This window comes from Scyliorhinus torazame, chromosome 13 (assembly GCF_047496885.1).
Source record: "Scyliorhinus torazame isolate Kashiwa2021f chromosome 13, sScyTor2.1, whole genome shotgun sequence".
Lineage (NCBI taxonomy): Eukaryota > Metazoa > Chordata > Chondrichthyes > Carcharhiniformes > Scyliorhinidae > Scyliorhinus > Scyliorhinus torazame.
The window spans coordinates 84,445,937-84,460,278 of NC_092719.1; the positions used below are offsets into that span (position 1 = coordinate 84,445,937).

Here is a 14,342-nt window from a genome sequence, read left to right on the forward strand (position 1 = left end):
CCTTCCCACCATATCCTCACCTTCTCCACGTTCACTTCCCAATAGCAGGTTTGGCAATGCAAACCCTCCCTGCTGCCTCTGCCTCTGTAACAGGGTCCTCTTACCCCTTGGCACCTTTGCCGCCTATTCAAAGTCGAAATAATTGTGTCCAGTTTCCAAAAGAAGGCCTTCGATATAAATATCGGGAGTGTCTGGAATGTAAACAGGAAACTTGGACCATCCCTGCCAAAGTCAAGTGCAGCATGTCCTACCTCTTCAGATCCTCCCTAGCCTCCTCCACCAGTTTTGTTAAATTCCATTTGTGAAGCATCGCCCATTCCCTCACTACCTGAATCCCCAGGTATCTAAACCTGTCTCTAACCACCTTAAATTGCATCCTCCCTAAATTGGCTCATCAACCCAACTAATTCACCGGGAACAATTCGCTATATTTAACTACATTTAACTATATCCCGAGAATGCCCCAAACTTCCCCAACAGGCACATGATCCTCTCCAGCGGGTCCGAATAGTAGGTCGCCAGCATAGAGCGATGCCACATGCTCCCTTTGTCCCCATATAATCCTTCACCACTCTGCCAACCCCCTAAGAGCCATTGCCAGAGGCTCTTTAGCCAGCGCAAACAGCAGCGGCGACAGCAGGCACCCTGCCTTGTTTCCCTGTGTAGTTCACAGTTCCGTGAACCCATGTCATTGGTCCACACACTCATCCTTGGCGCACCCATGCCACAAACATCGGCCCAAATTCAAACCTTCCCAAGACCTCAAACAGGTACTGCCACTTCACCCAGTCAAATGCCTTCTCCGCATCCATGGACACCACTACCTCCGGTACCTGAGCTCCCGACGGGGTCATAATCACATTTAACAGCTTCCTTATATTACTAGAGAGCTGTCTGCTCTTTTCAAAGGCTGTTTGGTCCTCCACAATCACCCCCGGGACACAACCTTCCATCCACCAACTTAGCCAGTGCTTTCACGTTATATTTAAGGGTGACATGGTAGCACAGTGGTTAGCACTGTTGCTTCACAGTGCCAAGGTCACTGTCTGTGCGGAGTCTGCACACTCTCCCTGTGTCTGCATGGGTTTCCTCCGGGTGTTCCGGTTTCCTCTCTCAAGTCCCGAAAGAGGTGCTGTTAGGTCATTTGGACATTCTGAATTCTACCCCGTGTCCCTGAACAGGCGCCGGAATGTGGCGCCTATGAGACTTTCACAGTAATTTCATTGCAGTGTTAATGCAAGCCTACTGTGACAATAAAGATTGTTATTATTATTATTATTATTAACAGGGCCTATGCGATCCACATTTCAATGGGTCCTTCCACTTTTTTGGCATTAACGTGATCGCTGCCTGCCTCATCGTCTCCGGCATCTCCCCCTTCCCCAACACCTCATTAAATGCCCCCACGAGATGTGGTGCCAGATCCGTCGCGAACCCCTTATAAAATTCCGTTAGGTAGCCATTGGACCCCAGGGCCTTCCCCAACTGTCCAATATCTCCCTCTAGCGCCTGCCTCTTCTCATCCTCCAGCTGTGGAAACTCCAGTTCATCCCCCCCCCCCCCCCCCCCCCCCCCTCCCCCAGTCTGCCCTGCACAGCTCCTTATTTATAATAATCCAGAAACACCTCATTTATCTTCCCCGGCTCAGACACTACATCCCCTGCCTCAGTCTGTATCTTCATTATTTCCCTGGATGCGGCCTGCCTCCGCAGCTGACGCGCTAACATTCGATTCGCTTTCTCTCCGTATTTGTACTGCACCCCTCTTGCCCTACGCAGCTGTCCTATCAGCACCCCCCCGCACCCCCCTGGTTGTCAGCCTATCAAATTGCCCCTGTAATTTCTTTTGTCTCGCCAATCCCTCTGTGGTGGGCACCGTCGAGTACTCCCTGTCTACCTCTACTATCTCATTCATGAGCCGTTCGTATTCCTTCCTCCTTTTTCTATATGCATAAGCCTTGAACGAGATAATCTCCCTTCAGACCACCGCTTTTAGTGCTTCCCAAAACGTGGCTGCCAACACCTCCTTGTTTTGGTTCAATTCTACATAATCATTAATCACAGCCCGCACTTTGTCACAAAACCCACTATCTGCCAACAACCCCAAATCGAGCCTCCACTCCAGCCTCTGCTCTCGTCCTGGTCTAAACCGAATATCCAGCCAATGGGGTGCATGGTCTGAGATTACTATCCCCGCGTACTCTGCCCTCTCCACTCCGACCAAAAATCTCCCGGCTCACCACAGAAAAGTCAATTTTGGAATATACCCTGTACACATGCGAAATAAAGGTGAACTCCCTTCATCCTGGGTTCTTGAAGCGCCATGGGTCCAGCATACCCATCTTTTCCATAAACCCACCCAACTCCTTTCCATTTGTATCCTACTCATTGATCTATCTACCCTTGGCTCTAGAACACAATTAAAATTTCCTCGCATAATCACCTGATGCGTGGCCAAGTCCGGAATTGCTGCCAGCAATCCCCTCATAAAACATACATCATCCTAATTCAGTGCATACACATTCAGCAACACCACAGGCATCCGTTATAATACTCCGCTCACAATCACTTATCTCCCACCAGTCCCTCACTTCCTTCGTGCTCACAAACCCCGTTTTCTTACTCATCAAAATTGCCACTCCCCGCGACTTTGAATCAAAACCCAAGTGGAAAACCTGACCCACCCACCCCTTCCTTAGCCTAACCTGGTCTTACACGCGGAGATGCGTCTCCTGCAGAAAGACCACCTCCGTTTCAAGCTCCTACGGTGCGCAAAGACCCGAGATCTTTTGACTAGTCCATTGAGCCCTTGCACGTTTCACATTATCATCCTTACTGGGGGCTTGTGCCTCTATTCCCCTCTACCGTCCACCATCTTCCCCTTTTGGCTGTACCCTGTTAATTTCTCCCTATACCTGGCCCATCCAAGATGGCCCCTTTCTCCGCTTCTGACCATGTTTCTTCTCCAACCTCGCCTTGTCGCGTAACCCTCCCCACTACGGCCACCTCTCTCGGCCTGCTCCCCCACCTCACGTCCGTTCACCAGCATTTTCTGCCAACGTGGCAACTTCTGCACAAAGGCTTCTCCCACTGACCCCCCACCCTTCCCTCACCTCTCTGTTCTGGGAGAAGGCTCCCCGCTGACCTCATCCTCTCCCACCCAAACAAAGACTCATCTCGAACCACAGGTCACCATCCCCAAGAACAAACAAACAGAAAAAAAAATACACAGCCCCAGGCAGCAAGAGCAGGGATGGGGAAGCTGCCCCCTTACAAACTTTTCACCCCAGTTACCCTTTGCCAATCCAACAGTAAAAGAAAACCCTCCACATCAGAGGAAAGGAAATCCCTCCCCACTTCCTCCAACCCCCACTCTACCCTTACTCCCAATTACTTCAAAGTGCCAGCAGCTCAGTCTCCCAGAATTGTTCAGTTCAGTTCTCCCCAGTTTATGTTCCTTGATAAAGTCATTGGCCGCTTCTGGGGTCTGAAAATAGTATTCCCGGCCTTCATGGGTCACCCAAACCTTCACCGGGTAGAGCACCCAAAACCTGATCTGCTGTCAATATAGCTCCATCTTGGCTTTGTTGAACCGCGCATGCCATTTTGCCAGCTCAAATCCAATGTCCTGGTACATTCAGACCCTGTTACCCTCCCATTCACAGGTGCGCTTCTCCCTGGCCCACTGCAGAATCTTCTCTTTCTCCACGAACTTATGGAGCCTCACGATCACCGCCCACGGCGACTCCCTCGCTCTAGGCCTCTGCCTCCGAGACAGTGTGTTCTGCCCACTTCAGGGGCCTTATCCAACAGCCCCTCCGCCACCAGCCCCACCAGCATCCTCAAAACGTAACTCGTGACACCCGCACCTTCCACTCCTTCAGGCAGGCCCACTACCACAGATTCTGCCTTCTCGATCTATTTTCCTGCTCCTCCATCTTTGTTCTCAACATCTTGCAAATGTCTCCTAATAGCCCCACCTCTGCCTCCATTGCCACCACACTGTGGTCCGAGATTACCCTCTCAATCTCTTGGATCTGGGACCCCCATGCCTCCAAACATTTCTCCACCCTCTCCATCATGCCCATCAGGGGTGCCACAGATCTGTCCTCCTGCATCTCCTTCCTCTGCTAGCGGAACTCTTCCTTGAGGAAGACCATCAACTGTTCCACCTGGGGCGTTGCTACTTGCACTAGCCCTTCTCCCTCCGCCATCCTTCCACTGGCTGCTGCACCACAGGTCTCTTCCAACTCCTTGGCCAGGTCTTTCAGCTTCTTCTGCCGGGTTTGGTAACCAGCAGACATACCACTCCCGGGGGGGAACTTCTCCGACCTTCAGCTACACTTTTCTGTCGAAGTTGCACCTAATTTCGGGTAGAAAGAGCTCTTTTCTACGCCTTCAAGCAGGAGCTGCCCTGTGTGCGACCACTCACACCATGGTTGTCACCAGAAGTTGTATTAAAATATCTTTAACAGGTGTGAAAAAGGGGCAGGGGGGGGGAATGAGAGCATCGATACTGGGTGAAGGTTTTTCGAGAGGAAGTGTAAGGAGGGGATTCTGGGGGGAGGCGGGGGTTGATGTTAACAATGGATAGGGGCGAGGCAGGCTCATGGGCAGGGCCCGGAGTAATGATAATGGTGGATAAGAAGGGAGGGGTGGGGTGGTGGTGAGAGACCTCCGGTTAGGATAGTAACGTGGAACGTGAGGGGTTTGGGAGGCCCAGTCAAGAAATCAAAGGTGCTGGTGCATCTGAAAAGTTTGAAGGCCGATGTGGGGATGCTGCAGGAGACTCACTTGAGGGTGAAGGATCAGGTGAGGCTTAGGAAGGGCTGGGTTAGCCAAGTGTTTCATTCGGGATTTGATGGTAGGGAACAGAGGGTAGCGGTCTTGGTTAGCAAAAGAGTACGGTTCCAAATGGAGAAAGTGTTGCCGACCAGGGAGATAGGTATGTGATAGTGACAGGGGCATTGGAGGGGGGGCTGGTTACGCTGGGAAGCGTGTATGGTCCCAACTGGTATGATGTAGGATTTGTAAAGGTGTGTGCGGCTGACTTGGATTCATATGAATTGATGGTGGGTGGTGACTGGAACTTGGTGCAGGAGCCGGGATTGGACAGGCCACGACGGTGCTCGCTTGTCCTGTCGGTGGAGGCGTTGCCTGGACTAATGGCAGAAATGGGGGAAATGGAAATGGGAGGGATAGACCCTTGGAGGTTTCTGCACCCAGGGGAGCGGGAGTATTCTTTTTTTCTCCTTGGTCCATAAAGTTAATCGCGGATTGACTTTTCTTTGTGGTGGGGAAGGCACTGTTGGCTGGGGTCAAAGGGTTGGAATATGCAACAATTGCGATGTCGGATCATGCGCCGCATTGGGTGGATGCGGTGTTGGAGAGGGGGGGCAGTGCAGAGGCCGGGGTGGAGATTAGATGTGAGACTGTCGGGGGACCGAGGATTCTGTGATAAGATTGGGAAAATAATTGAGGAATATGTGGGGTCTAATTGTACGAGGGAGGTTTAGCAGGCGGTGGTTTGGGAAGCTCTAAAGGCGGTGGTGAGGGAGGAGGTGATCTCATTTAAGGCAAAGGTGGATAAGGAGGAGAGGGGGGCGTCAAAAGTGAGATGTTGGAGGTAGACAGGAGGTATGCAGAAGATGGGGATCCAGCGAAGTTGGAAAAGAGGAAGGAGTTGCAGGCGAGCTTTGACCAGCTGTCCACAAGGAAGGCAGTGCGCCAACTGAGGAAGTCAAGGGGAACGGTTTACAAATATGGATAGAAGGCATGTTGGCAGGCCAGCTTCGGAGGGAAATTGTTCAGGTGCGGGATAGGGCAGGGAAGTTGTTGGTGGCTCCGGATCAGATTTTTTTTTTATTTTTTTTAAATGGTTTTATGAATTGTTTTATTGTATAAAACACACTTGCGTAACCTAATTGTTGACAAACTGCTGTATGTTCTAGTTATATTGTCATACAGCTACAAGTCCAAACCGTAGGACATACAAACAGGTCTTTCAGATTATAGTGAACACTAAAGTTACCTCCTAAAACTCTTCCCATTTTATTTTAACTACTCTTTTAAAAAAAAATATGCCAAGTATCCCCAGGTTTCTTCTGTCCAAATTACAGTACGACAGTAGGGAGGAAGAGGGTAGGGCTCAAAACTGGGCTTTATGCAGTTTTCTGCTGTCCCTTCTTCCCAATCAGAGACTTATGGATGTGAGGAATCACACCACCACCAGCAATGGTTGCCTTGATCAGCGAATCTAGCTCCTCATCACCTCGGATAGCCAACTGCAAGTGACGTGGCGTGATGCGTTTTACTTTCAGATCCTTTGATGCATTTCCTGCCAACTCCAGCACCTCAGCAGTGAGATATTCCAAGATGGCTGCACTGTACACTGCAGCTGTAGCACCCACCCGCCCATGGCTAGTGGTACGAGTCTTCAAATGCCTGTGAATACGGCCTACAGGAAACTGTAGCCCTGCTCTTTGAGAGCGGGAAACTGCTTTAGCCTTGGCTTTTCCCGAGTCCTTCCCAGCTTTCCCGCCAGCCATCTTCCTCTCTCTCTGCCTCTCTCCGGATCAGATTATAGGGTGTTTAAAGAGTTTTACGAGAGATTGGAGAGGTCGGAGCCACCGGGGGAGGAGCGGGAGATGCAGGAATTCCAAGGTGGTTTGGAATACCCGAGGTTGGGAGAGGAGGATAGGGCCATATTAGAGGGGGTGTTAGTGAAGCAGGAAATAAAAGATGCGATTGGGAGGATGCAATTGGGCAAGGTAGCAGGGCCAGATGGGTTTCCGGTGGAGTACTACAAGAAATATAAAGATAGGTTGGTGCCGCTGATGGTGGGGATGTTTGAGGAGGCGATAGAGAAGGGGGTGTTGCCACAAACTTTGGGCATGCATCGATCTCCCTCTTGCTCAAGAAGGATAAGGATCTGACAGGATGCGGGTCGTAAGGCCCATCATCTTTGAATATGGATGCAAAGGTGTTGGCAAAGGTATTGGCGGATATCTTGGAGAAGTGCCTCCCGAAGGTGATAGGGGAAGATCAGGCAGGGTTTATGAAGGGGAGGCAGCTCTTTTCGACCATTCGGAGGGTATTGAATGTGGTTATGGTGCCGACAGAGAGGAGGGAGACAGAATGGTTGTGGCGTTGGACTTCGAGAAGGCGTTTGAACCGAGCAGTGAGGATATTTAATGGTGGCTCTGGAGCGGTTTGGGATTGGGCCACGATTTGTAGATTGGGTAAGACTGCTGAATAGGGAGCTGAGGGCAAATGTCTGCACGAATACATTAATTCGGTATATTTTGCTCTGCACTGTGGGACCATGTATGGATGTCCTATGTCCCCCCTGCTGTTCGCGCTTGTGATTGAGCCTTTGGCCATCGCGTTGAGGAGTTTGGAGGTGTGGAGAGGGATAGTGCGGGGGTGGGGGGGGCTGCTTCGAGTGTTTGGATCTTTTTCGGGGTATAAGCTAAACTTAGATAAAAGTGAATATTTTGTGGTGTCTCGGCCAGGGGTGGGGGGGCTACCATTCTGTAGAGCGGGGACTCACTTTAGATATCTGGGGGTGCAGGTGGCACGGGATTGGGGGGGGGGGGCCTCCATAGGTACAATGTCACTAGTTTGATGGGGAGGGTGAAAGCGGATCTATCAAGGTGGGATGGTCTTCCTCTGTCTCTGGTAGGTCGGATACAAGCAATTAAAATGAATGTGTTGCCGTGATTTTTGTTCATTTTTCAGTGTCTGCCGATCTTCCTGCCAAAGGCATTTTTCGAGGAGGTTGATAAGATGATTACCTTGTTTATATGGGAAGGGGGGGGGAGGTGGCCATGCTTAGGAAGGTGCTGTGGCAGAGAGAACGGCAGTCAGGAGGGTTGGGTCTCCCAAATTTACTATATTATTACTGGGCAGCGAATGCTGAGAAGGTGCGGGGTTGGGTTAGAGGGGGTACTCCCAGTGGGTTAGAATGGAGGAGATGTGCAGGGGGTCGGGGCTGAGGGCGTTGGCAACAATTTCGCTCACGATGGCACCAGGGAAATACTCGGGGTAATAGCGATGTTGAAAATCTGGAGGCAGTTGCGCCAGCACTTCAAGCTGGGAGCAGGGTCAAGGGAAATGCCGATTTGGGGGAATCATCGATTTGAGCCAGGGAAGTGGGATGGGAGCGGAACGGTCCCGATCGCGATCGATTCAAGGCCCGAAAATGGGCTAGGAGCGGGGCCGCGAGGAACTCGGGGGGCGTGTCACGAAAGCAGCGTCGTAGGACTTCCGGGTGCGGCGATGACCAGCTAAGTCGCACGTTTCGGCAGCTCCCGTTGGAACGGACTTTTGGGCTCTTAATAGGAGCCCCAACGGCAATTTAAACGGCCAAAAACACTGTGCGGTAAACCAGAAGGGAATCCCCCCCCGGACACGCATGGATAAGGGAGAGGATAGCGGCCGGATTGCGGAGGATCCTCTGGAGCAGCGGCAAGAAAGGGAAGCTCAAAGCAAGATGGCGTCGGAAGGTGGCCGCTTGTTATGGGGCCCGGAGCAACAAGAGTTCATGCGGCGCTGTGTGGAAGAGCTGAAAAAGGAGTTGAAGAAGGAGCTGTTGGCCCCGATATTACAGGCGATTGAAGGGCTAAAGGAGGAGCAGAGGACACAAGAGCTGGAGCTTCGGGTCGTGAAGGCAAAGGCTGCTGAAAATGAAGACGAAATACAGGGCCTGGTGGTGAAGACAGAGACGCACGAGGCACAGCACAAAAGGTGTGTCGAAAGGTTGGAAGTACTGGAGAATAACTCGAGGAGGAAGAAGCTAAGAGTTCTGGGTCTTCCCGAAGGCGCAGAAGGGGCGGACGTCGGGACATATGTGAGCACGATGCTTCACTCGCTAATGGGATCGGAGGCCCCGACGGGCCCCTTGGAGGTGGAGGGAGCTTATCGAGTTCTGGCGCGAAGACCGAAGGCTGGAGAAATACCCCGAGCTATAGTGGTGAGGTTTCTCTGCTATAATGACAGAGAGACGGTCCTCAGATGGGCGAAGAAAACTCGGAGCTGTAGGTGGGAGAACGCGGTGATCCGCGTATACCAGGATTGGAGTGCAGAGGTGGCGAGAAGGAGGGCAAGTTTAATCGGGCTAAGGCGGTGCTTCACAAAAAAAAGATCCAGTTTGGAATGTTGCAACCGGCGAGATTGTGGGTCACACACCAAGGGAAGCACCACTACTTTGAGACGGCAGAAGAGGCGTGGACATTCATTGTGGACGAGAAGCTGGAATAGTCGGGCAAGAGAAAGAACTTTTGGGACAAAGTGGGGTGATTATGTGGGGCGAGAAAAAAGTGGGGGGGGATGGTTTTTTCAATTTGTTAATTTTGCGATCCTGGAACTTTTCTCTCTTCCCCACGTTGGGGGGGGGGGGGGAGTATGAGGAACTGTGGGCGCCGGCCATTAGGGGCGGGGCCGAGTGGGAAACGCAGGCTTTGTTCCCGCGCTATGGTAATTATGGCGGGAACAGGGACACAGGAAGGAGGGGGCCTCGCACAGTGGGGGCCGAGGACAAGGGGGGAAGCCGAGGTCAGCCAGAGTTTGCTGACTTCTGGGAGCAACATGGGGGGGTGCAACTACGCTAGAGGGGGATCTAGCGGAGGTGGGGGGAGGGGGGGTTAACTGGGTTGCTGCTGCTAAGGAGAAGGGGGAGCTGATATGGGATGGGGTGGTCGAGGCGGGAGGCGCCGTCAGGGGGATATACGGGTATGTGGGAACCGGGTGAGGAGCTGGGTTAAAAAAGGGGATGGCTAGTCGACAAGGGGGGGGGTAAAGAGCCCCCCAACCCGGCTGACCACGTGGAACATGAGAGGGCTGAACGGGCCGATTAAAAGGGCACAGGTACTCGCACACCTAAAGAAATTAAAGGCAGATGTGGTTATGTTGCAGGAGACGCATCTGAAACTGATAGACCAGGTCAGACTACGTAAAGGATGGGTGGGGCAGGTGTTTCATTCGGGTTTAGATGCGAAGAACAGGGGGGTGGCTATCTTAGTGGGGAAACGGGTACTATTTGGGGCAAAGACCATAGTGGCGGATAGTGGGGGTAAATATGTGATGGTGAGTGGCAGATTGCAAGGGGAGGCGGTGGTTCTGGTGAACGTATATGCCCCGAACTGGGATGATGCAGCGGCCAGGGTACTCAAGGACTTCATGGAACAGATGGGAGGGGTAGACCCCTGGAGATTTAGTAGGCCTAGGAGTAAGGAGTTCTCATTTTTCTCCCATGTTCATAGAGTATACTCACGGATAGACTTTTTTGTCTTGGAAAGGCACTGATTCTGAAGGTGACAGGGACGGAATATACGGCCATAGCCATTTCGGACCACGCTCTGGAGGTAGGAGAGGAAAAAGAACAGCACCCACTCTGGAGAATGGATATGGGCTTATTGGCGGATGAGGGGGTATGTTTAAGGGTGAGGGGGTGCATCGAAAGGTACTTGGAGCTTAATGACAATGGAGAGGTTCAGGTGGGAGTGGTCTGGGAGGCGTTGAAGGCAGTGGTTAGAGGGGAACTGATATCCATAAGGGCACATAAAGGGAAGCAAGAGGGTAAAGAAAGGGAGCGATTGCTGAAAGAACTTCTGAGGGTGGACAGGCAATATGCGGAGGCACCGGAGGAGGGACTGTACAGTGGAGTGGGATTATCTGTGGGAGGTGCTGCGGAGATTTGGTTTTGGAGAAGGGTATATCGGATGGGTACAGCTGCTGTATAGGGCCCCGGTGGCGAGCGTGGTCACGAACAGACAGAGGTCTGACTACTTCCGTCTTCATAGAGGGACGAGGCAGGGGTGTTCCGTTACTGTTTGCATTGGTGATTGAGCCCCTGGCCATAGCACTGAGGGGCTCCAGGAAGTGGAGGGGAGTACTCAGGGGAGGAGAAGAACACCGGGTATCTTTGTATGCAGATGATTTATTGCTGTATGTTGCGGACCCAGTGGAGGGGATGCCTGAGATAATGCAGACACTTAGGGTGTTTGGGGAATTTTCGGGGTACAAATTGAATATGGGGAAGAGTGAGTTGTTTGTGGTGCATCCGGGGGAGCAGAGCAGGGGAATAGATGACTTACCGCTGAGGAAGGTGACAAGAGATTTCCAGTACTTAGGGATTCAGATAGCCAGGAGTTGGGGAACCTTACATAGGCTTAATTTAACAAGATTGGTGGAACAGATGGAGGAGGATTTTAAGAGATGGGACATGGTGCCCGTCACTGGTGGGTAGGGTGCAGGCAGTCAAAATGGTAGTCCTCCCGAGATTCCTTTTTGTGTTTCAGTGCCTTCCGGTGATGGTCACGAAGGCTTTTTTCAAGAGAATTGAGAAAAGTGTCATGAGCTTTGTGTGGGCCGGGAAGACCCCGAGAGTGAGGAGGGGGTTCTTCAGCGTAGCAGGGATAGGGGGGGGCTGGCACTACCGAGCCTAAGTGAATACTACTGGGCCGCCAATATCTCAATGGTGTGTAAGTGGATGGGAGAAGGGGAGAGAGCGGCGTGGAAGAGATTGGAGATGGCGTCCTGCAAAGGAACCAGCCTACAAGCAATGGTGACGGCGCCGTTGCCGTTCTCCCCGAAGAAATACACCACAAGTCCAGTGGTGGTGGCAACACTAAAAATTTGGGGGCAGTGGAGACGACATAGGGGAAGGACGGGAGCCTCGGTGCGGTCCCCGATAAGAAATAACCATAGGTTTGTCCCGGGGAGAATGGATGGGGGATTTGGAGCATGGCAGAGAGCTGGGGTTGTGCAACTGAGAGATCTGTTCATAGACGGGACGTTTGCGAGTCTGGGAGCGCTGACGGAAAAATATGGGTTGCCCCAAGGGAATGAATTTCGATACATGCAACTGAGGGCTTTTGCGAGGCAGCAGGTGAGGGAATTCCCGCAGCTCCCGATGCAGGAGATTCAAGATAGAGTGATCTCAGGGACATGGGTGGGGGATGGTAGGGTGTCGGATATATACAGGGAAATGAGGGACGAGGGGGAGATCATGGTGGATGAGCTGAAGGGGAAATGGGAAGAAGAGCTGGGGGAAGAGATTGAGGAGAGGCTGTGGGCTGATGCCCTACGTAGGGTAAACTCGTCGTCCTCGTGCGCCAGGCTTAGCCTGATACAATTTAAGGTTTTGCACAGGGCACATATGACTGGAGCAAGGCTCAGTAAATTTTTTGGGGTAGAGGATAGGTGTGGGAGATGCTCAAGAAGCCCAGCAAACCACACCCACATGTTTTGGTCATGTCCGGCACTGCAGGGGTTCTGGGTGGGGATGGCAAAGGTGCTTTCGAAGGTGGTGGAGGTCCGGGTCGAGCCAGGCTGGGGGTTGGCTATATTCGGGGTTGCAGAAGAGCCGGGAGTGCAGGAGGCGAAAGAGGCTGGTGTCTTGGCCTTTGCGTCCCTAGTAGCCCGGCGAAGGATATTGCTTATGTGGAAAGAAGCCAAACCCCCGGGCGTGGAGACCTGGATAAATGACATGGCAGGGTTTATAAAACTAGAACGGATAAAGTTCGCACTAAGGGGTTCGGCTCAAGGGTTCACAAGGCGGTGGCAACCGTTCATTGACTACCTCGCAGAACGCTAAAGGAAATGGAAAGGTAACAGCAGCAACCCGGGGGGGGGGGGGGGGGGGGGGGGGGAGAGCCCGGGCGGGTCCTCAGGGGTGTTTTTGTATAGATATTTGTATTAGGCTATGTATATTGGATTGTTTGATTTTATTTTTGGAGAGTTATTATTTTTGATATGGCAGTTGCCATTTAGTTTATATATATATATATTATTTATTTATTTGTTAAAAACGGCCACTGTTTTATTGTTGTAAAAAGGAAAACCATTGTATTGTTTTGTTTGGCCAAAAAATTTGAATAAAATATATTTTTTTAAAAACGAAAGCAGCATCGTCAGCGTGTACCGGGCATTGGCACCGCGTAACTGGCATCACCCGCGCATGCGTGGTTGCCGTCCTCCCCGAGGCCACCCCGCAAGAAGATGTCAGTTGGATCTTGCGGGGCGCGGAGGAAAGGAGGTTATCCTTCAGAGAGCCCGGCCCACCGATCGCGGCCCAGACCCCATTTGAGGCCCCCCTCGGTGCAGGAACCCCCCTCCCCCCACAGGCCGCCCCCCCAGCATTCCGGCGCTGTTCTGGCAGCGACCAGGTGTGGGACGGCGCCGGTGGGAACCCATCGTATTGGGCAGGCGCTCGGCCCATCTGGGCCGGAGAATAGCGGGGATAGCAGAGAATCGCCATTTTGGGTGTCTCGGGCGATTCTCCAGTCTGCGCCGCGTAGAACACGACGGGGCCGTTCTCGCTGCTTGGGAGGGCGTCGGACCGGCGTCGCGTGGAAAAATGGCGCGCCAGGCGATTCTCCCAACCGGTGCGGGAGCGGAGAATCGCACCCAATGTGCTTTTATTTTCTTTATTGGTCTCCCATATGCGACCTGCACTTTCTATACTCAATTAAGGCCTCCGCCTATTTGTGCCCTTTTATACCTGCTATAAGCCTCTCTTTCTTATCCAGTGTTGAATATTCCTCGACATCCAGGGTTCTTTGGGATTGTTGTTCTGACATTTCACCATAAAGAGAACATGTTGGGCTTGAACCCCCCCCACCCCCGCTGCTCTGCTGTAGATTTTACCACAAGAAGCTGTTCCCAGTCTACTTTAGCCAGATCCTGCCTTATTCTAATAAAATCTGCCTTCCCACAATCCAAAATCATTTTTGCAGGCTATCTTTTTCCTTTCCATAACAAACTTAAATTGCACTGTGTTGTGGTCGCTGTCACTAAAATACTCTCCATTGCCACCTCAAACATCTGTCCGGCTTTATAATAATAATAATCTTTATTATTGTCACAAGTAGGCTTACATTATCACCACAATGACGTTACTGTGGAAAGCCCCTAGTGGCCACACTCCGGCGCCTGTTCAGGTACACAGAGGTAGAATTCAGAATGTCCAATTCATCTAACAAGCACTTCTTTCAGGACTTGTGGGAGGAAACCGGAGCACCCAGAGGAAACTCACACAGACACAGGGAGAACGTGCAGACTCCACACAGACCGTGACCCAAGCCGGGAATCAAACCTGGTACCCTGGAGCTGTGAAGCAACGGTGCTAATCACTGTGCTACCCTGTTGTTCCCCAGAATTAGATTCAACACTGTGCTGTGCTTGTTGGGCTTTCTCCATATTGATATAAAAAGCTATCCTGAATATGTTTCAAAAAATCCACTCCCTCTAAACCCTTTACAATATGATTATCCCAATTAATGTTGGGGAAGTTGAAATCTTTTTATATAATTACCCTATTATTATTACTTTTACGCACAT

At 51.7% G+C, this 14,342-nt stretch overlaps 2 protein-coding genes across 3 annotated transcripts in view; both read right to left on the reverse strand.

The window, feature by feature from the left end:
• Window positions 1-14,342, reverse strand: part of LOC140388168 (coiled-coil domain-containing protein 38-like) — a 124,080-nt gene that overhangs the window by 17,805 nt on the left and 91,933 nt on the right. The window lies entirely within an intron of this gene.
• On the reverse strand, window positions 5,873-6,566 carry LOC140388167 (histone H2A.V). Its single transcript, XM_072471923.1, has one exon. The coding sequence runs from the start codon at window positions 6,545-6,547 to the stop codon at window positions 6,161-6,163; it is 387 nt and encodes a 128-aa protein (XP_072328024.1). The 5' UTR covers window positions 6,548-6,566; the 3' UTR covers window positions 5,873-6,160.

Excerpts from the sequence above, each read along its gene's own strand:
- LOC140388167 (XM_072471923.1), bottom strand. The coding sequence starts at position 6,547 with ATGGCTGGCGGGAAAGCTGGGAAGGACTCGGGAAAAGCCAAGGCTAAA.